At 30.1% G+C, this 27,141-nt stretch overlaps 1 protein-coding gene across 1 annotated transcript; it reads right to left on the bottom strand.

Annotated features, from left to right (window-relative positions):
* Nucleotides 1–267: 267 nt before the first annotated feature.
* LOTGIDRAFT_125808 (hypothetical protein) lies at nt 268–27,141 on the bottom strand (the record flags this gene model as incomplete). Its single annotated transcript, XM_009062494.1, has 12 exons — nt 268–381; nt 585–734; nt 986–1,130; nt 1,572–1,658; nt 2,040–2,088; nt 2,479–2,635; nt 4,106–4,192; nt 4,520–4,594; nt 5,076–5,205; nt 8,877–8,980; nt 9,917–10,152; nt 26,937–27,141. 12 exons carry the CDS (start codon nt 27,139–27,141, stop codon nt 268–270), a joined length of 1,539 nt encoding a protein of 512 aa, XP_009060742.1.

Raw genomic sequence — 27,141 nt, 5'->3', positions numbered from 1 at the left:
AAAAGATTGTTAAAATAGAATTGTTACTCTTTAATTGCATGCAGCACCAATTAACATGTGCCTTGAGAAAATGAGGATGACATGTTACAAACTAAGATTGTATCATTGAAGTCATGCTAGGGTGAACATTGTGCCCTTTACATGCCCAGAGTGTGTTAAAAGGTTACATGGTTGCTTTCCCTTATAACATAACTCTTTTTCAGCTACCACTATCATTTTATAAATAAAATAATTAGATGATTAGTCTATAAGATACATATCTACTACTTACATTTCTTCTAGTTCGTGATCATTGGCTCCTTCTTCAGCAACCAGTAGTTCATATTCATCAGCCGCGTATCTTTCCCAGTCGGTCGGTTCTGGTCCATCCATTTCAGGATCCTGAATAAAATAACAAAGGATATTATGTTTTATCATTGTCATGGTAATGTACCAAAAACAGCGCTATTTTATTATCAAATCCCATAAATAGAAGTCTTAACTCCAAAAACTACATCTTTCACTGTCGTCACATGATTTAATACCATACCAGATATGCAATACATAATTACTATTCAGTTCAATATATCAAAATACATTCTCACCCTTAAATTAGCGAAGGCATCTCGTTGTTCATGATCCAGGAATTTATCCAAATTAAAGAAGGTATCAAAGAATATATCAGTCATTTTACAGTTCTTTAAATCTTGTAATGTTATAGTATCTTTCACCTTCGGACTGACTAAATCTAACATCTATAATAATAATTATCAAATATCATATCAATAGTAGTTTGATGTAGAAATATCATACAACCGTCCCAAGTTATTAACCATCTAAAAATTCAATTTGGGACATTGAAGAATGATCTTATTATGCTCCAAAAAATCGATAATATGTTAGCAACTCTTGAAACAGTGGAGTTAAATTTCTACTAAGATAGATAGTTATTAGTTTTTTTTCAGACACTTGAAAGTTTCAAAAGAACTCAACACAAGCTAATCACCTGACATAAACAGTCTTCAAATGGTAACTTTTCAATTCCTAAAGCTTCCATTTTCTGGACCTGTTCCTCGTAGAAAAATTCCATCTCATACATAGATATTATACCATCTCCATCTAGGTCCATACAACGGAACCAATATTCAATACTAGAAATAGTAATATAGATATTATACCTTCTATATCTATCAAACTTGTATTCGTATTTCTGCATTTATTAGTAAGTGAAATGTTTCCATTGGCTTAATATCACACAGGATCTTTTCCATTTCACTTTGGTATAAGAGATCTAATATCAACGTATGTTGATATATCAAAATGTTTTTTTCCTATTTCGACCCTTTCTATTTTGTCACAAATTTTTTCGCAATTAACCCAAATCTGTTTTCAATTCAACCAAATTTATTCTCATTTCACCCAAATCTATTCTCATTCCTCCCCATTTTATTCAAATTGGCGAAGTGGAGACAGGGGTGATATGTAAAAAGACCATGAAAAGAGTCAATAAGTATGAAACTATTGATATTAGAAGTAAATATCTAAACATTTTTATCCCTTTCAAGAGATATTTTATAACACCAGTAATTTACCTTGTAGGATGTTTCTTATCTTCTTCTGCTATTAAAAACCACACAAACTCAGTATAACTCATTTTACCTTGTTCAAATGTACTACCCCTGTAAAATATAATAAGATAATTTGCCAGGAAAGGTAATATATGCCCACTGGCAGCTTTGATTTTGAGTAAAAATTTTTGGCAGTACAGTAACAATCACCAGTGTGAAATATTCAACCTTAAGTTATAAACTTCTTTTTAATTTTTAGGCTTTCAATCGGACTCTTCCTTTTTCTATGAAAAACAAAAATTTGATTTTTTAAATTTGTGATATAACACACAGACCGACATATATACGCTCCACATTTTCTGCAGGTAATTCATTTCAATATGTCATTTACAACCCAAGTTCCTGGCTTGTCACATGATCACATGTCAGATGATTTGAAATAAATAAAGGAGAAAAAAGGAGAAGAAAGTATTCTTTATAAATATACTATACCTAGTGACTGCCCCTGAGAATATTCTATCTATAACTCGCATTGATAAAGCTGAAATAAATCAAAATCAACAATATTTACAGGTAAATATAAACTACAAATCTTAACTCTGACTTCCCCTGGTTTTATCATACTAATGTCAATCTTATTAGTAGTGGGTAGTGAGACCCAAAGTAGAGCAGTATGGCAGCTTTTGAGTCTCCTTATTCCACAAGATGACATGTTTTGATTTGTTAATAATAAAGTCATTAAAACAGGGTGTGGTAGAAAACCTGTTAGATTGCAATGGAGACAAAAATTATAAAATATTCAGGGATCTTTGACATGTACAGCCTGTAGCACAAGGGACGGGACATCATTTCATTATGATCCTATGAACCATACACTCTTACCATGTCAACAGTGTGCAATGGGGTAAAACTAGATAGGAATTAACCTTACCGTGATCATTATGACGGAATAGGTCACGTTTATCAATAAATAAATCATGGTCTCTATCTAACTCCCAGAATTTACAATAAATAACATAGAAATGTTGGTAGGAGAAAAAATCTGTTACTTCATTGATATCTTCTTCTCTTTCTAACATATCTACTATCTAGAATATAATAGAACATTAATTACTATCTACAATATAATAGACCATTAATTACTATCTACAATACAATAGAACATTAATTACTATCTAGAATATAATAGAACATTAATTACTATCTACTATATAATAGAACATTAATTACTATCTACAATATAATAGAACATTAATTACTATCTAGAATACAATAGAACATTAATTACTATCTAGAATATAATAGAACATTAATTACTATCTAGAATATAATAGAACATTAATTACTATCTACAATACAATAGAACATTAATTACTATCTAGAATATAATAGAACATTAATTACTATCTAGAATACAATAGAACATTAATTACTATCTAGAATACAATAGAACATTAATTACTATCTAGAATATAATAGAACATTAATTACTATCTACAATATAATAGAACATTAATTACTATCTAGAATATAATAGAACATTAATTACTATCTAGAATATAATAGAACATTAATTACTATCTACTATATAATAGAACATTAATTACTATCTAGAATACAATAGAACATTAATTACTATCTAGAATACAATAGAACATTAATTACTATCTAGAATACAATAGAACATTAATTACTATCTAGAATATAATAGAACATTAATTACTATCTAGAATATAATAGAACATTAATTACTATCTAGAATATAATAGAACATTAATTACTATCTAGAATATAATAGAACATTAATTACTATCTACAATATAATAGAACATTAATTACTATCTAGAATATAATAGAAAACATTAATTACTATCTAGAATATAATAGAACATTAATTACTATCTACTATGTAATAGAACATTAATTACTATCTACTATATAATAGAACATTAATTACTATCTAGAATACAATAGAACATTAATTACTATGTACAATATAATAGAACATTAATTACTATCTAGAATATAATAGAAGATTAATTACTATCTAGAATATAATATAAAATTAATTACTATCTACTATATAATAGAACATTAATTACTATCTAGAATATAATAGAACATTAATTACTATCTACTATATAATAGAACATTAATTACTATCTAGAATATAATAGAACATTAATTACTATCTAGAATATAATAGAACATTAATTACTATCTAGAATATAATAGAACATTAATTACTATCTAGAATATAATAGAACATTAATTACTATCTAGAATATAATAGAACATTAATTACTATTTAGAATACAATAGAACATTAATTACTATCTAGAATATAATATACTACTATCATTATCCCACATGGTGCAGAAAAGTAGGACGTAAAACTTTCATTTCATTTCAATGTTACAGGAGCTGTAAGTTAATCTTTTTTTCTATTGAATGCAAATCTATGTGTTTTGTAATGAGGCTCCTTTTCAGAGGCATAGACAGAAAGGAGATGTGAAGATTGACTACTATTTAAAGAAACGTGTAATGACTCAACTGACCTGTAAGAAATTTGAACGACGTATTTCCTGAACTGTTAATTTCCCCGTCCACGACCGATTGGCACAAAAAAATATCCGAGATATCACCTGAAATTAAAGCAGAAAATGTTATCTTAAAGGAGGGTATACTCATTTAGAATTTTGTATGCTATATGTAAATCTTGCAATTTGTTCTAGGTATAATGTTATCTTCACCCGCCTAATGACATAATTGAAGGGTTTGTAAAAAAAATTTTGGACACTGATAGCATCAATTCACACCATTTCAATTTCCAGTAGGATGTCTTGCAATTCCACTAAAACTAAGGGTTTACTACGTAAATATTGCTTTATACTGTTTTGGCCCAAGGATGATAACTAAACTAGAGGTTTAATAATGCTGATAGAAAAGTACAATATTATAATAATACTTACAGTAGTTACATAACGTGAATGGAATTCTGGAGCATCTAGTAAAAATGTTAAACCAGGATGTGTTTCTATGATATCCTATAATTAATATAAATACATAATATTATACATAGATCAATTACTTCTTACAGTGAATATAAAATTCAAATTCTCCAATTTGGCCAAAATCAGTTTATATTTATCAGCGTAACTTAACTGGTGTTTTAACTATACAATGGAATCCTTCTTAACCAATTACGAAGTTTTATGGATTTATCAGATTATAGAGGGATTCAGTTGTATAGTTAGGACTCCAGGTAAGTTCACTGATGAATATACACTCTTGTTTGAGACCTTCAAGAATTTCATTCTAAGAGGTAATATTCCTTTGATTGATTCTTCAAGATGTTCAACTGGCTAAGCACAGTTAAAGGACATGAATCTCAGCTATGAGAAGCTAGTTTGTACAACCCCTGAAGGTCTGAAACTGTGTTTTGTGAATGTCTCCCATTGGGCACAAATCTACCAGTTTTTGTTGACATGGTAACATCAAGAGAGTAGACTATAATATAACTAATACCTGTATTAATGGTTTAAAGTCATCATACATTAGATAATGTCTAGTGGAAGTCATCTGTTTTAAACCACCAGTAGGACACTGACTTAAATATACAAATCTTGATGCTGTATCATGGTTCTCTTTAACAACCCTGTAAAATACAACAGAAAACAGATGATAAACAGAGACCTTGGATTTTTATATATTCATATTGAAGGCTAGCTGAATGCATGCAACTTCATAATATAATAGCTTGACATTGTGAAACTGCAATGTAAAAATAACTGTAAGAGCAACCACAGTTTCAAAGTAACGTGGATTGGAATATCAGATTTTATACATAGGCTACAATATTTAAGCCTGTTTTCCAAACCATTTCATTTATTGAATAAAATATTGTTTATACAAAAAAAAAACCATCTTCTGAACAGCATTGATAGTAGTTTAAGTATGTTAAAATTTCTGGGACAGAAATCTTCTTTTTAAGTCAAACCAAAACTAGACTCAGAAATCATTTAATATTTAAATTTTACTTGAACAAAAAATCAACAAAATTACCAATGTATATAATATGACAATAGTTGACCTTGAGTCACTGTTTTTATAAGTAACTGTTACCCACGAGTTACTGTAGATAATATCAGGTGTTCCAGAAGTAGTGGACACGCCCTGTCTTCATCTTATCTTTAGAAATATTCATTTTCTTAACCAAAGTCTTGACAAAACATTTTAACTTTAGATTAAAACCTAACCCCATTATTTCTACATTAACTTGAACATAGTTTGTTGTTTTTATAAGTGATGTATTTAACCATGTAATAAAAACAAGTTAAAATAGACCATCTGTCTGTGAGATAACATCTAGTGATTCTATCTTCATAATATCTGGATTCAGTTCATCTTAGCCTTCACACTTTAAATATTACCATCTTAACTTTTATTGTCTTGTGAACAAATTAAATAATTACAGAGTCACATATTTCAAGTTTTTAACTGTTTTCTTTAAATCTTAGCCAATCAAAAAACCCATTTCTCGATAACAAAGAAGTTGGACAGTGAAACTTAAAGTAGAACAAAATGGCAGCCTCTTTAGGTTCTGATATCCCACAATTCCTTATTTCATCAAAAACAGGTCCAACATGACACGCTCTCATTGGTCAGGAATAATATCATTAGAACAGGCCTGTGGTAGAAAACCTGTTAGATTGCAATGTAGATGAAAAAAATATCAGACAAATATCAACAAAATTGATAAGAGTGAGAATAACCATCACAAATAGGAAATATCATTACTGAAATCTAACTTTATTATTGGGTATTGCATATTAATAGACAATTATATCCTTTTAACCAACTCAAATGGCTACAGCAGACTAAAATAACAACCTTGAAGAAAGTATTTTTGGAGATAAACATAATTTATAGTGGAATACACCTACACAGTCTAATATATCATCTGTTAATATCTTTAGTTATTTCTAGTCTAAAAGATTCAGTGTTTTAATAATCCACATATTAATAAATTGAAAGCATTGGTCTTAAGTTTGCTTTTGACTAAAAAAAATTAAAAATTAATGAAAGACCAAAAAAAATAACATGAAAATAATCTATAATAACTATAAATTTTCAACTGAAGATGAAAAATACATCAGATTCTCATTCTTATAAGTGATACAGACAGCTAAAATATAACTTTGTAAGTTTTGTGGACTGATTTCTTTAAAACTTTCGTAATGAAATGACAATATGTATTGTAGATAGAAGAGATTAAGAGATATATATGAAGTAAGATAGTTCTATAGAATACCTAACTTTGTTCCTGCCAAGAGAAATAAATAATACATGTTTATATATCAACATCTGTCTAGTAGAATAACTTGACTCTATCATATTCTAATACTGACAACATTTAATTACTACCCTGTATCTATAAAATATTGCTAATTCTTTAATTCTTACACGTTATCATTGTGTTGAAGTTGTTACAAATATTTAATTAACGAGCTGTTTGAAATTGCTCCTCTGTATTAATTACCTGTATATATTACACCTTGTTAAAGATATAACTTCATTTAAATATTTAATTTACTAGCTGATTAAGACAATTTTCAGTTATAGTATGCTAGGCACCATGCAGAATACAAAGTTTGTTTTCTATTTCCATATTAAAATTCCTTTCTGATTTATTACCAATTTCTTATTGGTCTTGGAAAAGTAACGAGAAATGATTCTTTAATTAAGAAAGTTATACAGTGTCTTTTAGTCTTATATACGTCACAAATTTCAGTTTATATTCAATTTTTAAAAGAGTATATTGAATTGAGAGTTCTGTACTTGTTTATTTTGATAAACTTCAACAAGTATGAAAATAAAGAACATTATGATGTGTTATTAATATAATCTTCTATTTGATGGTGAAAAGAAAATGATATTATTTTGAGAAAAACTGAGTTTTAAAATCCTCTACCATCTGTTTAAAATATCTTACTGTTTTTATTAATAAGAGAGCTAGCCAACCACAAAGTTATAATGAAAAAACCTTGCACTTAACAGACATGTTTCTGTTGGTAGACTAGACATAAGTTAAAGAGATACTTCACAAAGTTGGGTTGATTCTTAGTAAAAAATCCTTCCATTGAGCAAAAACATCTATGATTTTCAAAATATTAGACATGTTTCTGTTCATAAACTAGATATAAGTTAAAGAGATCGTTCACAAAGTTAGGTTGATTCTTCCATTTTACTAGATGGAGTGAAGTTTTCTACAATTTTCAAACTATAATACAAAAGAGAAGTTCTGAATCAACCCTTAAAGCTCAAAATAACAAGAGCTAATGATAATTCTTTCTCTCATTGAACAAAAATCAATATTATTTTTATTGACATCTGAAATCATCAAAATCCTATTTGACAATCATTATGTAATATTCATTTGAATAAAACTTTCTTATTCTGATTTTTTATGATTATGATAAGCTTCATGTCTTTCTTATTATGATATGACTGACTCCTATAAACATTTAGGACAAGGTTGCTTGCTTATAATAAGACTTTGCTATCAAACATTTTTCAGAGTGGTTTATGTTTCTGGGCCTGAGGTGTATACGAAACTAAAGAGTTTAACATGGCATTTATATTAAATCATAATTTCCCTCCCTGATACTGTGAGGAACACAGTGCTAAGCTATTTAAATATAACAATATAGTTCTGTTATCAGGTTATGAGGATAACTGAACTCATGTTCTATTCAAATAGCATAGCACTATGTTCCTAACAGTATCACTTTAACCTAACCAACAGGCTAGATGTAATAAGTAACATGAGAAGTTCTATGTGGGTTTCAAACTGACATTAACCAAAGAAAAACTACAAGATTAATCTTTTTTCCACAAAAATACCAGTAAAAAATGAGAGGTATTTGAATGATTTTAAGATTTCAAACAGATGTTTCCATAAATTATGTGGTAAAAAATATTTATTCAATCTTGTTTGGTAAATAAAAACATGATGCTCTTTCAGGTTTCAAATATCAAGTGGGAAAAAAACCTGACTTTATGAACTTCTACAAAACAGCATTACATCTGTGGACACAAAGCCATAATAAAATGTTAGCAGCGTTTCTGTCGAGAGCTCTGATTGGCAGTATGTGCTGGCAAACAATCCAATCGAATTGCTGCATTCCGTGATACAAGAATAGTGGCTTTTGCCATTTTAACAAGCAGTTTTAAGTGTGTCTTTTATAATAACTCTTACTGTCTATTGGCTAGAGGTAAGATGTACTTCATATCAAAATGATTTCTACAAGTTGAGAATATACCTACCCCTTCCACATGGTAGAAAATTGCTGAAATGTGATAAATTTGGTCTCCTCACCCCCAGCAGCACGGAATAATAACATCTTCCAATATACTGGTAATCCACACGCCTACAAATACAATATAATTAGTATTTATCAATATAAATGATTAATATTAAAAAAATATTCTATAAAAAAATTAATCCTTGGGTTAGCACATTGGTTATAAAATAACATTAAATTTGCTTGGTTACATCAAACAAATGGTGGCTGTGGGTTGTAATCTCAGTTAGCTTGTGAAAGTCTGATGACCTTGAACAAGTCATCTTCCAGTTGACCCAGCTGCTTTCGTAAAGATCTAAGCAAACAGACTTGGCGAAGGAAATGCTGGTAGAAAGGATCTTGGTGAACCTAAATTCTTGATAATATTTCAATAAGAAATCTTTCTTCTTTTACAGATACAAAATTCTTAGAATGAAAAGAGAACATCCTTGATAAGCTTTCATGGGTCAGCTTCAATAAATCACGCAGTGTAATTAAAGTAACGGGCCTAGCTCATTAAAATATTTATAGTTAATTATATTTTATCTAGGATGAAATCAGATATCAACAGGAAAGAGAGGTGTTGATTTAAGTACCCTAGTGAACATATTCCACAGCATTTGGTGATCTTACAGATCATATAATAAAAATACCAACTGGAAATTTAACTTATATTATAAAATGGATTCATGAAAACACTTAATATCATGGTCAGTGTATATAGCCAGCTTTTTAACAGTTCTTGGTCAGGAGAGAAAGGGAACCTGGTTTAAGTTTTAGAATACCGGTATTGGCCATATTATTCTTGAAACGATCTAGGATATCCTAGAAACAGTGTTAGAAGTTATCTTCCTTGTCCTAAGATTGTTTTAAGAGGCATCCTGGCTGTGTATTCTCAAAACGATCTAGGGTCTTAACCTATCATGCAGTAACATAGAATTCAAATCATTTTTCAACCCAGAACTAAAGAGACTGTCTTCTAGAAACACATCAGAAGTTGCAGAATATAGTGATAAAATTTACCTTAGAAATCATTGCCATGTGATGTTTATAAGCTTTTCCACCTTCAACTTTAGAGAACTCTTGTTGAACACGTTTTAATATTGTATCAGTCTCCGTTCTAGCTGCAGGTTGACCCGTCGGGAAATAAAACCGTGGAATATTGACACTAGAGGGTGTTCGAGGGACAGGTAACTCTCGAACAGTTTGTTTATTTTCCTTCCCATTTAAAGAGTTTGTCACAATAATTTGGCGATTGTCTTTTTGTGTTAAAATTTTTTCCTGGTTTTTCCTATCTTGAATCTTATCCTTCTCTTGCAACACATTGTGTTTATTATCTGCTGCATCTTTCCCCGATATCATAGCTACATTCTTCTGAAATAACAACAAAATATCAAATATAAAATTACTAAAATGACCAATATTAATATATATAAATGTCTTATATAGAATATAGGAATATTTTTATATATTAAAACTATTAATTAAAGGGTGATTTTTCCACCAAAAATCCAAAAATGTTAGAATGTTGTTATTAATAAAAGGACGATTTTTTTGTGAATGAACTTGAACTTTTAACAAGTAAAATATTGAATAACACCAGAATTTTCTGTGAAATTTTCTATCAAATGGATTATTAAATGAATAGGAATATATATATAATGTGCACAGAATGAATAATTGATACATGAATGAATACATAATGAATAAGTGAATAATTGAATAAATGATAGAACACTGAATGAATTATTGAATAAATGAATGAATAAATGAATAGATAATGATATTAAAAAGAATAATTGCATAAAGGTGTAAATTGAATGAATGAATTTTTAAAATGAATGGAAGAAAGAATGACTAAAAGAATGAATGCAATGAATATGGGAGAATGAAAAGTAAAATGTCAGAATAGATAATGAATAAAACTTACATGAAAACAAAGAATATTTGGTGTATTATGTAAAATAGAAATACTGTTTATCATTTTCTGATACACCCAACAATACATCATGTCTTACAGCATTCACAGTCTCAATTATATACAAGTTGACAATATCTCAAATTCAGCATCATTTCTCTCAAAAATGTTTTGTAACTATAATTTTTCCGTTACAAATTTTCCAATTTATAATCTACACACCTTTTGAACTGAATATGCGGTGTATTAACTTGAAACTAACACGTTTTAAATCAAAGAGTAAGATCAGTTTATAATGTTAGGACCAATATTTCAACTGAAAATAATGTCACCCAGCTGAAATTAGCATCAATTGACAATGGTAAGATCAATTTAATTTAAAACATCCTGAAGTTCCTACTGTTGTTTATAAATTGATGAAATAGAGGAAATATACACCAGGATACACTCAACTTATAAAAGGATATTCATGTTGTTCAAGCTATTTTTAACATGCTGATAATTTCGATTAATTTGATTATCAGGATCCTTAATATTTAATACAAAAGATTCAGTCAACTCTTCTAATGTCCATGTTTCCTAGATATATTTCATTTCAATATTTCCAAGATATTTCATTTAAATAAGTCCATATTTCATTTTCAATATATCCATATTTCCAAGATATCTCATTTAGATATATCCATATTTCCAAGACATCTCATTTCAATATATCCATATTTCCTAGATATCTCATTTAGATATATCCATATTTCCAAGATATCTCATTTAGATATATCCATATTTCCTAGATATTTCATTTAAATATATCCATATTTCCTAGATATTTCATTTAGATATATCCAGATTTCCAAGATATTTCATTTAAATATATCCATATTTCCTAGATATTTCATTTAGATATATCCAGATTTCCAAGATATTCCATTTAAATATATCCATATTTCCAAGATATCTCATTTAGATATGTCCATATTTCTTAGATATTTCATTTAAATATATCCATATTTCCTAGATATCTCATTTAGATATATCCATATTTCCAAGATATCTCATTAAGATATATCCATATTTCCAAGATATCTCATTTAGATATATCCATATTTCTTAGATATTTCATTTAAATATATCCATATTTCTTAGATATTTCATTTTAATATATCCATATTTCCAAGATATCTCATTTAGATATGTCCATATTTCTTAGATATTTCATTTAAATATATCTATATTTCCCACTGAACCTGTATCACTATCACATGTCCATATTTCCTATTGCTATCATGCTATATCACATAATATAACAACATATCACCCACTAGATGGGAATATATGAGAATGTTAAGAGTATAACAATAACCAAATATTTGGAATAAAAACAAGATATTTAGAATAACTTGACAATCCCATACACTAAATACTAGCTTTAAATATCAACAGGATGTACCTACAATTTCAATGATTTAATATTCTAGAGGACAATTCTCCACAAGCATTCCAACCTATAATACATACCAGCATCTAACTATTACTTCTAAATCTATTAAATTCAGTCAGAGAAGCCAAATCTAGACCTTCTATGGCACGTTTAATTATAATAAATGTTGATGGACCATTCTACCCACTGTGTACCCACAATGGTTAAGCATACCAGGCCAGGTCCGCAGAGCAAAATGAGGGCCGATATAAATTGCACTGGCAACTGGACCAGGAATAGATACTGTTATTATAGATTATTCATATTATGAACAGCTTTCCAAAATATTACCAAATGTAGTATTATGACATTTAAAATAGAATTATACACCGGTAGTATTCAATTATACCATTACATTACATCCTATATCCTATTATGAACATAACCAAACCTATATTACTTCTATTTAAACAAACCTTCTGAACTCGTCTTCAAGTATAGACATGAGAATAAGTCCTACTTGTCCAACTTCAGTAGGAACCCAGGCTAAAAATACGAGAATAAGTTCTACTTGTCCAACTTCAGTAGGGACCTAGGCTAAAAATATGAGAATAAGTTCTACTTGTCCAACTTCAGTAGGGACCCAGGCTAAAAATATGAGAATAAGTTCTACTTGTCCAACTTCAGTAGGAACCCAGGCTAAAAATACGCGAATAAGTCCTACTTGTCCAACTTCAGTAGGGACCTAGGCTAAAAATACGAGAATAAGTCCTACTTGTCCAACTTCAGTAGGGACCTAGGCTAAAAATATGAGAATAAGTTCTACTTGCCCAACTTCAGTAGGGACCCAGACTAAAAATATGAGAATAAGTTCTACTTGTCCAGGTTGAAATAGGTCATTTGTCTGAAGATCACATAGCATGAAACTCTGAGTAACAACATGTTTTTTTTAGGTTCTATTTTAATATTTCTATTTCTATACTTATATCATCCTACCAATCTGTTATTCTTATAACTTATTTCAAGAAACATGACTTGGAATTCAAACAAATTTAAAAATGGTTCCTTCCTTGGTAAAAACTCTTTTGTTTCCCATGAGTTAGTTCGGGTATACTTACTCTTCTAAACACCTGATACCACTTTTCATTATGAAGTACTTTCTCACTTATGATTGATATACTTCGGAAGTGCTACTTCCTCAAGTGAAAAATTCATTCCCTGCTACCAATTTTTCCCAAAAATGTTGTTGAGGATTGGGTTTCATTTTGCGGTTCAGACCATTATAACAGCTTAATTAGTATAGACCAAAAGAATATAAATATATAAATTAGTAGATAATAACAGACATCTAAAAAGAAAATACAAGGAGGGTGACCATGACACAACTTTCTTTCTCTACAAGCTGTATGATTTAAGATATTCAGAGATAAGACAGAGTGATAATATTAGTAAGAGTTGGTGACAATATTACAGTCAGGAATGTGACCTTTAACACTGTCAACTGGTCAGCTGAGGTCACTCTAGGTGGATACAGTACATCTTCTGAATTCTTCATACAAACACCAATATTAAAGGAATACTATCTCTTAAAATGGAACATAAAATTTAGATTTTCAAACTTGGGACAACATGAGCATATATTGGATTAGACCTAACCAGTGTCAAAAAAAATTTACAACAGAATCCCTCTAAAATCTGATAAATCCATAAAACTTAGTAATTATCATAAAAATAATTAAGTTATATGAATAATTTAGGGATTCTATTCTATAGTTATGACACCAGACAAGTCAACTGAAAATATATCAAGTTTGAAAATTGAAATTTTATGTTGTCCATTAAGGTAGTATTCCTTTAAATGAGTAAAAAATAGGTTAATCAACAGCTATAAATAACCAAAGTACTAATGAATAGAAGTGAAAATAACAGTTTGTCAATATATTGGCAATGCAACAGATAATGAACTTTTCATATGGGGAAGTATATCAATGATAAATGAGTATTTCATAACAAAAAGTGTTATCGGGTGTTTAGAACAGCCGTACCAGAACAAATGAATGAATCAACTTCATTTTCTTAGATTATACATCGTACTCTGAATGAGTTAATATAGTTTCTTTATATTAAAACTACTGAATAAATTTGCAGTTTTCTTTCAAAATGATCAATGAATGATTCAAAGCAGAGTGTATTTCCTCTTAATCAAACGAGGTAACAAAATAACCATGACTAATAATCTTTTCCTGTGTGCGTTCTTATTGCTTGACAGCCATGCTAATTGAATGGTGGACAACCACCAGCGAGTGCCACTCAACTTGCAATGTAAACAGCTGGTCATCTGTACATTGAAAACTAACTAAGAAACTAATGCAGCTAACTAACCACTATTCTCCAAGCTGCTGTTGACAACGAAACATTAGTCAATGAAATGAGGACTGGGTGATCAAAACAATAATTGAATAATTGAACGGATTTTATGAATCAATGAAAAATGAATAACTGAATAAATGAATGAATGAATATACTATGAAATTGAAAAAATAACAGGTCAAATGAATGAAAAAAATGAATAAATGAATGAATAGCTGAATGAATGAGTATGAATGAATAGACTCTATGATTTTAAAGAAATGACTGACCACATGAATGAAAAAATGAATAAATAAATGAATGAATAGACTATATGAGTTTGAAGAAATGAATGACCAAATGAATGAAAAAAATGAATAAATAAATGAATGAATGATAAAGTAAGATAATAAAGTAAGTTTTATGATATTAAACTTGACAAGGTTATAATATAAATCAAGAAGAAGTGATATTATCAGCTACTACTAGCCTATGTTATCTATCATTATTTAATACATCATACTGACAGTATGATCTAGAGTTAGATCTACCAGATGGTCAACATCTTATGAATATATTTTCAACAACAAAATTTTGCCAGATTGAGCCTACTCTTTTTACAATTTCCAACTGTGGATAGATATATGTGCACAGCCTTTAGTTTCTGACTAGATGAAGTCCTTATCATGTCCCTCGGACCTGTATCACTGGCATTGGAGGTTGATTTGAAAGAATATGAATGAATGAATGAATGAATGGAGTTTTACGTCCTACTTTTCTGCACCATGTGGGCTAATGAAGACGGGAAAGAACATGAAGGTATAATCTATACATACCTATGCCCAGTTGAACTAATTATGAGTGTCAAAGGACATTGTTTTAGAATACTTTTTTATGATTAAAGTTCCTAAAACAGAGGTCAAGAAAAGTCTCACTAAAATATTGGTCCTGTATGTAAATATTTCAGATAAAAATCAAGTAAACCCCGTTTTGATAATGATTTTTAAATGTCAAAAATGACCACCTTGGTCTCACTAATACAAATATGGTTACAATTATTTCCTTTGATATCTAAAATAAACATCTACAAACACTTGTAGTGTTTATCTTGTAATTTACTCTTTGACCTAGTCCTATTCTAACCTCTGACCTTTATATCTGACCTCTAACCTTTCAGGTAAAAGGTCAATCTCATTAACTAATTGGTCCAGGGTGTTAAAATCAACACTTTTTCTAATTTAAATCGAATGTTAAATATATTAAAACTTTTTTAAGAGATTTTTGGCCGGGTTCATTATATCATATTAATTGATATTGATGCTAATGCTAACATCAGCTGAAGAGTTTAATTTCAGCTAGTTTTCAAGATTAAGTGTTCAACAGCTTTAAGGAAACACAAGAAGTAACTACATTACTACCCTCTCAGATGTCTCATCCTTATTTAATTTATCTTTCGTTGAAAATGTATACCTCCAAACAGTGATAGATGTTACAGACTTGGAAATATTTAATTAGATTGAATTATGACTAATAAGAACTTGGATCTCAAGATTTTAACAGCTGCATGCATTTTGTTCGTCAACATCTTAAAGTTTGGAAATATAGGTCAAAGGTTAGTCAATCATTCCCAGCATGCATCACACCTTACCTCAGTAATATCAAGGTCAGGGTCAACTGGAAAAGGCGGTGACGTATCCACTTCATCTAATGCTTGAATCGGCAATAATACTGGTGGTGATTTTGGTGATGTCGGTGACACTGGTACACTAGTTGGTGATTTTGGTGAGTAAGTAATTATCGGTGATATAGGTTTTTGAGACGAGACTGTCACCATAGTCGGTGAGCTGGATTTCACAATGGTGACAGGGCCTGTTGATTGGGGACTCACCTGATACACAACAGAGGGTGCATTAGGGTAAAACTGTTTTGGTGACGACACATTGGGATAGTCTGGTGACACTTTAGTCGGTGAATTTGGATAAACCATTGATGACATTTGAGACGCGTAATCTTTACCAGTATTTCCCTGAGGTTGTTTTGGCACATTTTGAAATGTTTTAGATGTGGGGACATTGGTATAATCTTTGACACTGACGTTTTGAACAGTTTTTTGAACATTATTTGGATAAACACTTTTTATTTCTGGTTTTACCTGAAAATTATTATGAATATTTCGCTGAAGTCCTGGATGTTGTTGATCTGGAAAATTTGGCACAATTTTGGCAGGTGTTTGTTGATAGATACGAACTTCCTGAGTTTTATTGTCTACGGATAAATTCAGAGGAAAGGCAGGTATCAAGGGTTTATTAGGCGATACAGTAATCAAGGTTGGCGACGAAGGTTTAGAAGAAGACACAGAAATAACAGTTTGTGATTTTGGTTTCCCTGATGACACTGAAATTCGAATCGGATTGACTGGCTGGACCGGCGCTGTTGGTTGCAGTACTTGTGAGCCAGGATGAAGAGGAATCCCTGGTACTAGAGTTGGTGATAATGGTTTAACATGGGTCACAGGGATCTGAGTGACAGCCTTGGGTTTAGCAGGATGGATTGGAATATCCACTGGAACATTGGGTTTCCTGATCTGAATCTTTCGTTTTCCGATTCCAAAATTTGGAATTGGCATGGAGACTTCGGAACAGAATCCATAATGGACAGCATTGCAAGTCGTTCCTAATTTTTTAAATGCCATAGAATCACAGAGAACACAACTATGAATGGCTCGTTTCCATCGTATATCTACCTTACATGTATAGTACACTGTGATACGTGAATGTACATACTTACAACATGCATGCTTCGTCTGCATTTTCCCTACTGTCATACTCTCTCTTTAACATGTACTATAAATACAGCTCTAGATATATCTAAACAGATATCCAAATTTAACATAGAGATAAGGTCTCCTTGACTGAGATAACATAACAACAAAATATCAGGCACTAAGTTACTGATTTACATCCAGAGGCACTTACAATATTATTTGGCTCATTTATTACAAATTTACATCCAATGGAACTTGTTTAAGATGAACTTGAAATATTATTAGGTACATTGGAACTTTACAAATTAGACCAATGGCACTTGTTTCAGGACTCTTGAAATATTATAAGGCACATTTATTACGAATTTAGATCCACTGGCACTTGTTTCAGGGGCTCTTGAAATATAATCAGGAAAAATGGCACAAAATTAGATCTAGTGGCACTTGTTTCAGGAGCACTTGAAATGTATTTGGTACATTGGCATTTATCACAAACTTAGATCCAATTGTCTTGTAATAGAGATAGTTTCTTAGGCACTTGATATCATATTCCAATTAAAAAGGCACTTATAGATCACAAGTATGACAGTTAATATAAATGATTAAGGCACTGTTGGCAATGTATATCTTTCACCAGTTTTTATTTAAAACGTCTAAAACTATCAAGAACTCATAGTTTTTGAAAAGTACTGAATAGATATAAATGTTGTCCATTTTTTCTACAATTAATAAAATCATCTTTAATTAATCCAGTTTATAAACAATATACAACATTACACAAGAAACCTTTTACTCTTGAATAAATTCTCCAGAGAAACACTGCAAGTTTCAGACTTTTGGAAAATGCATAAGCCTATCATTTATATATCTATTAATATAATGTAAATCTTGATAACTCCAGCACAGAATTGGTAATGAAAATCTTCTTTCATCAAAAAGAATCAAACTAAAATACTTTCTTTTGACCAACACAATAAATGTTTCCATTACTCATCTTATACCTTGACACTTCATAGTCTTTATTTTTACCGCTTGACAAAACATAATAACTTTTAACACACATAAACACATTACTGACAAAAAATTTAACTTCCTCACATATTCAGATATGGATGATTAATCAAAATACTTCTGTACAAACACTACATAATCCTAGAAAAAAATAAACTATAACTTAATACAATCTCTTCTGAAAATTCGTTATTGTAAAGAAACATTCAAAATGTGGTCAAAAAATTCAGTTCCTAAGTCCTTGTCACTATTATTTATATAAATGACCATGTAAAATATTTGTATAATTTTAACTATGATGAAATATTTTGAGCTGCAGGCTGTAGGTTTCTATGTTAAACTTGAATTCTTTCCTATCTCCAAATCTCCATATCTTGTTTTATTCATTATGATTCACCAAATTATTTCAAACAAAAAATAAACATCTGATTTATTTATTTCTATTCTTTGAGATTTTTTACCTTGATTAAATTTTAAAGAGTTTGATAGCCCTCAGTCACTTACAGAATTGCTAAAATACAATTTTACTATCATTAGCTATGTGGACTCTCTAGGAAGGAATGTGCAAAGATTACTAATATCCAGTTCATAAATCAAAATAATTATTTCTTCTACTACACTAATAGAAAAAAACAAAAATTGACTTCCGAATATCAACAAAAACCCTGATGTTATTGGACACTTGGATAAGGGTTAAAATCATAATTTCTGTCTGAAGGAAACGAGCTGATTTTGAAGACCAAAATATTTCTTCGTTCATCATTGAACTGGTGTCAATTGTATACGACAGAATCCCTCTATAATCCAATGAATCGATAAAATTAAGTAATAATTCATTAAACTGAGTAATTTTGAAATATGCTTAAAAGCTTTTAGTTTTAAATTATTTAGTTTTATAGATATATTGTCTTATATAGAGATTCTATTCTTTAGTCATGACACCTGGTAAATCTAACTGATGAATATATACACTTGTTAACCAAGTTTGAGACTTAAAATTTAATGTCAATTCTAAGAGGTAGTATCCTATTAATATAGAGAATGTAAAAAGGTGGTATGTAAAAAATGCTGTGTTATGAAACAGTAGACAGTGGTGTTCAATTAATACTAATATTTATCTAACATAATTTAACCTTTTTTACTGGCTCACCCTTAATTCTTTTTATAAACATTGTTAGAATGATTGGTATTCTGGCTAGTGACTAATATAAAGTGTTAAATAACTCAACTCAATATTATGAAAATTAAATTTTTTTCTCCCTTTTATTCACCTGATGATGACAATGTAAATTGTTGAAATGTAGCATTCAATGTAATTTTGTGGAGTTGTACATCATAATATCATCTATCATAATTCCCATAAAAGACTTACAAGAGTAATTTCAGCCTGAATCCCTTTTCAAATGAAGTTTTTCGACTGTTCAGAAATAAGTTCAAACAACAACATGACATGCTGAATAGATATAGAAGAAAGCATGTAGACTATATCTGTAAACCTTAGTAAGATAAGAAAGTGTAAAAACTGAACAACTCAGTAGATAATGATGATCTTCTCACATGGTTTTAGTTAATAACATATTTCTACCTGACTTAATCTCATACCTACTACTTTTATATACAGGTTTCCCAATATTTTAAGTTAATGATAGATAAGTCTCTTGTTGGTAATGTAAAGGTCTAAGTTTGATTCCTGCATAGGTCAAGACAGATATTTTTCAGCCCCAGCATCTCCTACCAGTGATACAGATCTAAGGGGTTAACATGGAAAAAGCCTCTTTTTGTTTTGAGGTGACAAACCGAGGACTAGTGTGCTACAGGTTCCTACATGGCATTGCTCATCTAAATAAGCCCAAACTGCAGCAAAAAAAGAACTCATGTAAATGTTTTCATTAAAATTCAGACCAAAGGCAACAAATATAATCATATGACCATACCTTCCTACAGACAGAAATTGTTTCAAGGTAAACTATGTGTGAATTGTCAGAAATAGTAGATAAATAGATTGTCTGTGAGAAAGTAATACCAGATAGAAATCAAACCACATGTTGTCAGGTATGCTGACTTATTCAGTCTCTAAACTGTTTTATATCTACTTTACTCAGTAGGCTCTCAGAACTTGACAGAATTTATTACCTCAGCCAACCTAGAGGGTGTAAATTGTTTCAAATTCCAGTAACTCAGTAAGCTAGTAACTTAAGAATCTTGAAGGGTTTAAGTAACAGCAACTCATTTATATCACAATAACTCAATAGTTTATCAGAACTTACTAACTTTTCAGCTCTTTATGCGGCTCTAGAAATTGACAAAGAAATCAGTGTGCAATAAGGGGAATAATTCCAGGAATATCAATAACCTTTAACTGTCAATGCATCTACAGTTGTTAAACTTGGCTGTAAAAAACTGCTACACCTTGAAAAAATCTGCAAATATAGACATTTAACCTTCCTCAGACCTCGGCATCATTGACAAAGACACCAATGTTCAAGCAGAAAAATATTCATCACCTATTATTCATTTAGTGTTACAAGTGTGTAGCAGGGATGAGGAATGATTTAAAATCTAATTCCTTAATTAGTAATTAGTGTGATCAACAAGTGCTCGAAAGAAACTAAAATAATGAGATAAACCACCACTAATTAGAACTTCAAATAACAAAGTTTCTTGTATTCTAGTACAGCTCATATGTTTTTATATATGACTCATACAGCTATCTATATATCTATTTGATCATATATTTTTTTAAGGGATAGTAAAGAAAGACATTGAAAATTGATTTGAGAAAATCTCTTTACATTCCCTTAAGGTTCTCATCTGAATAGATTATTATTCAAAAAATCAGTTTCAAGATAGATTTTAAAAAAACTTTGTAACTAAAAATAATCATATTGTACAAAAACTGATCCAAAGTAAAAAGATTTCTAATTGCATTCTGTTTGATCATTTTTAAATATTAGGAACTATTTTGTAATATAACTTATATATTTCGTTTTATTAGCAATATATTGCGAATAATTCACACAGCATGGGAGACAGTTCTAACTTCTAACATTATTCTTTACCTAACACTCCATCTAAAAACCAAATGTCTTTTAAAATAAGTTAATAGATTATATATCCTCAAAAAACTAAACCTTTCTGAACAATGTGTAGAAAATCATGGCATAATGATATCATAATATATCAATCGTAGCACAATTCCTTCACTACTTTATAACTGCAAATTACTATTAATTAAATTACTTTCCAAAAAAAAATCATCAGCTTCCAAACATCCTTCATTTAGAAAATTTCTCACACAATGGTGCAACTCTAGTATTATTTCTTACCCAATAATCCATCCAAAATGACTTTCAAATAAAACATGATAATCATACAAATATTTATAAAGACACATTGTTTAGAAAATGTTGATTCCTTTCCTAATAATCAATCTAAGAACCAACTGACTTTCCAAAAAAACATCTTCACCTTCCATTTAGAAAAACTCTCACAGAATTGTAGTCTACCAGTCGGGACAATTCTTTACCTAATCCATGTAAAAACCAAATAACCTTGAGAAATCATGCTATACAGATAAATATCTTCAATTAAGTAACACAAAGTATAGAAGATGTTAATTCCTTTCCTCATAATCACATATTCCAAACTAAAAGACTTTCGAAAACACCTTTCATTTAGAAAAACTCTCAAAGAACGGTAAAACTCTCAGACAATTCCTTACCTAATTTCAAATAAACCATGATATAGATCACAAATATCATCTAATTAGACACACTGACACAGCCAGTATTGCAGGAAGATGTTAATATCTTTCCTCATAATCACATATTCCAAACTGAATGTCTTTAAAACGGTAAGAAAAACAGTATTATTAACTTACTCGTACACATATTCCTAAATAACTTGTTGGAGGTTGAGATATGACTAGTTATATATATATATATACTGACTAAGTTATACCTACTGGTTTATATTAACTATAGTTTCTAGTGGGTCCACCACACTCTACCTCTCTCTCTCTAGGTCTACTGCTCTAGTCTGAATCATATTCTACTACCAGTTATAAATAGAATAACAGACTTCCTTACACTTACAGTTTTTACACCATATATCATCCTTTCCTTACAGTTAAATTTCTTATTTCAACTGGGATTTCTTGTACTGGTACATAACTTATTATTTTTAAATTGATATTTTCTAAAATATGAGCTGTTTTAATAAGTTAAATTGTTTTAGCACTAATAGTGTAAGTTTACCAAGTTTCTCCATTTTAAATTTCTTATTCAAAAAGTGATTCTAGTATTATAAATACTTATTATTTCAATAACTTTTTACAAAATATCACTTAATTTTAATCAAGATATGCAACTGATATCTAGGTCAATTTAGAACAAAACTTCACTCAAAGATACAGATTAAGTAGGGATTCAATAAAGGTTTCTGAACTTATCGTATCTAGATATTTATTTCTTTTTCTAAACTTCAGATGGATAATATAAATGTACTATAAAATTGGGATCAAATTATCTATAACACAATACAGATGAATAGTTTATATTTATTTAAATTATGCCATGGAATGACCTGAAATAGGATTATAATTCTGAACATTTTACTAGATTGTATACTTAATTACTAGCAGGTTTAACTCTTTCAATCCTAGTGGACAGAGTGGATGGTAATTAAAGCATCTGTTACCAAGTTACGTCACACAAACATCATATAAGAAATATAACTTGGAGTTCAGGGTATATGATGTTTTATTTCATTTATACTCAGTGTTCAAAGGGTTAATTTACTAACTTATAGCCATAACTGAAAACATAGTTACCTGAATCCTAATCTGTCTGCTAAAGAGTTTTAAGTAAATACTAAAGAGAAAATTGGAGGATTGAATGACTATAAATATAGATTCTACAATCACACATGACTGGTAAATTGAATATCAAAATATAAAACATATGTTATTCTGTATCTAATTACTACAGCTTTCTACAGAATTACTCAAATCTTTAACTTCACCTTCAATTTATAACAATGGCCATAGGCCAAGCTATTTATAAATTACTAAATACAATCTTTCAAAATTCTGCCAAAATAAAACACTTATTGGATTACAACTATTTGTAAGCCTAATGGTTTTTTAAACTATCGTATATTGTAAGTACTAACTAATAAAATCTTCGCTCAAAATAGTTAGCTTTACTTTTACTCTTTTTCAGAATATCTCAAGTAGTCTTACATAAATTATGTTGTATTTTTACCACAAATTAAAGTTGTAAAGAATTTTGAAAAACAGAAATTTTGTAAGCCATTAGAAATGGGAGCAGTAAAATAGAAAATGAAACTAATTGCAAGTCATCAACAACAAGTGCTTTATGATAGCAACAAAAAAATTTGGTCATCATAAGACATTTAAGTAGATGTCAAATAGAAAAGTAACACAAATTTTTTTTATTAAAAACGGATTCATCCAGCATTGAGTTCAAATCTACACAACTAGACTTGGCAATCATCTTAAAGTGAGTTATTTCAGTCATAATCAAGAATTGAAGAAAACATGTGAAGTGATACATTAGATAATATCAGAAAACTGAAACAGACCATTTTGGCACTGATAGAAAATTGATACACAAACCTCTCGTGTTTTCTAGAATTAACTACTGGTATTACAAATTTCTTTGAAGGGATATTAATGTTTAAGTTTGCTTTTGAATGTGATAGAGAATTCATCATCAGCAGCCATACACTACTGGTAATTGCTATGGTGTGATGGCACCTTAAGGTATCATAGTTCCATTACATTAGATCACAGTGATATCTGATTTTTGAATGCCAATCCTCTAACTGAAAGCTGTGTTGACGTTATCAAGGGTTCGATTGTACCACCTTGGTGGATACGGATGAGTTTAATACAATTCATAAGGTTTTACAGTACAGGTACCAATATATTAAACATTCAGAGTAACATGTTGAGTCCCTAACTACAAGACCTGTAGTGGGCTAGTTGTTGACTGTCTTGTACCACCCTGATTAGTATAATACAGATCAAGAGGTTTTACAGTATCAGTACCAACATGTCTTGTCCCACCCTGATGAGTATAAAACAGATCAAGAGGTTTTACAGTATCAGTACCAATATGTCTTGTACCACCCTGATGAGTATAAAACAGATCAAGAGGTTTTACAGTACAGGTACCAATATGTCTTGTACCACCCTGATGAGTATAATACAGATCAAGAGGTTTTACAGTATCAGTACCAATATGTCTTGTACCACCCTGATGAGTATAATACAGATCAAGAGGTTTTACAGTATCAGTACCATTATGTCTTGTACCACCCTGATGAGTATAATACAGATCAAGAGGTTTTACAGTATCAGTACCAACATGTCTTGTCCCACCCTGATGAGTATAATACAGATCAAGAGGTTTTACAGTATCAGTACCAATATGTCTTGTACCACCCTGATGAGTATAATACAGATCAAGAGGTTTTACTGTATCAGTACCAATATGTCTTGTCCCACCCTGATGAGTATAATACAGATCAAGAGGTTTTACAGTATCAGTACCAATATGTCTTGTACCACCCTGATGAGTATATAATAATATTATAAACTATGAGGTATTACAGTATCAGGGTAATATCTGACCAGTTGGCATCTAGCCTATTGTTATCTAACTAATACCTTTCATCCTGGTAATCTGAGAGGTAAATTAGTATCTGGCATCATCTCTCTATAGATACATCATAGTCTACTTGTTTACTGATAGTAAGGGACTATGAATAACTACTCTGCTAAAAATCAAGGCTGTTGGCTTCAAGGCAAAAGTTTTATCTGATAACTGAAGCAATTGGATCACAGCAGTTCATGGCTATCATAATCACAATGTCAAGTTGGTAAATAGGTAGATGACAAGTTAATGTTCGCTTCCAGCGGATGCTGATATTGCAAACTAGGTAGTTGTTGGTAGTCATAGTAGTCGGTAGTTGGATTGGTTCAAATTGGATGATGCTGTGTTGTCAGTTATGAACTTGATCTTATACCTTGACTGCAATAGCAATCTTTCTTGTACAACTATCACAGAATGCAGCAATTTGATTGGATAGTACGCCAGCTAGTTATCTCTGACAAAACTGTCAAATACTGTGGAGTCAAGTCTCGAGCTCTAGTCAGGCAAAACTGACAAATATAGCCACATCAGCAGTCCTGTTAATACCAGGTAGTGTATAGATTGTTATTTGCTATGAACCTGCTGGTATTTAAAGTATAATAATAACAGTAAGATTTAGTAGTAAGAATCTTGGCATTAGAATAATAAACATTTTAATAACCTCCACTACCTGTAAATCATCTTCACAATGTCAAGATATTACAATCTCTAACATCTAATACCTCGACATCATTAGGCACTTTACTTGTAACACAGAAGATTTTAAATGATACAATTTGATTGTGTGATTAACTGACCACTTCATCATGTGAAACATAAAATATTATTGTGACCCATTTGATTTTTAAATCAAAAACTGATTCGATTGATCTACTCCACAGTGATTTCACTTTAAGTGCAATTTTATGAAAGAACTGAGTAGTAAAAAATATGTGTTAAAATTTTTCTGATTATTGTTGAATGTATGATTCGGTGAATGGAATTGATGAATAAATAAATGATTAACAAAAGATAAATGATCATCAGAGTAAAGGAATGAATGAAAAGATTAGATGAAGGAATGAATGAACAGAATGAATAAATTGAATGAAATATATCAAAGTTAATGAATGAACTATTTAAAGCTTGATTTGTATATAAATAAAAAATTGGATTATGATGAAATGATTATCAAAATGAAAAAATAAAAAAATGAACCTTTATCAAAAGATATGAATGAAGGGATTAGGTGAATAAATGAATAAATGAAATAACTCACTTTTTTCTGTTTTAGCTCTGTCACCTCTATACCATTATTATTATAGCTGTAAGGATCACCACTTCCATTCTGTTTTAAAATCTAAAATAACATACAGAACAAAAAATGGAAAAAAACTGTGTTGAACTGAGCAGCTTTATCACGCAATCATAGAGGACTTTTCATTTTGTAAAATTCAACTAACGTGATTACTTGTAATGTAAATATCATAAGCAGATTGGTTAGACAATTTAACTGTTGTCTAAATCAAATTTTAATTTAAACAAGTTATTTCCCTTTAAGTTTATTAAAATCAAATTATATTTGAGGTATTTTTTACAGCTTACTAGTATACTATTTCAGTCTATATATTACTTTGATTCTGAGGAATAAACTGAATAGACTGCACAATGCCAATCTATAGTCAATATCATGCTCTTAGAGAGCTCACTCTGTTAATAATTTGACTTCATAAAATGAATTGCTGGTATTATCATTTATAACTGATCACCAAAATGTAAAATCAATCCTGTGCTAACTTTGTTAGGTTTCTAAACAAAGTATCAGTTATAAAAGATTAATTGGAAGAGAAACTACAACTATTAAAAAAGACCAACCTGTGCATTGAGGTTACGACTCACATGATTTTTACTGGATCGTCTGTGACTACGAGGACTAGCTAGTTTATGTGAGGACGGAATATGAGGAGGAGATTCCGGTCGTAACCTAGGTGACTGTAATGGCTGCGTTATGACTTCACTGGCTACGATTTGACGAAGATTTTCTTCTAATGACTGTTGAATTATGGGATCACTGATCCAACACAAAAACAGTTCATCAACTTTCGCTTTTAATTTTGGCTTCAACGCCAT

Source organism: Lottia gigantea, assembly GCF_000327385.1.
Source record: "Lottia gigantea unplaced genomic scaffold LOTGIsca_51, whole genome shotgun sequence".
In the NCBI taxonomy this organism is placed as follows: Eukaryota; Metazoa; Mollusca; class Gastropoda; family Lottiidae; genus Lottia; species Lottia gigantea.
This window is presented reverse-complemented; position numbering and strand designations above follow the sequence as displayed.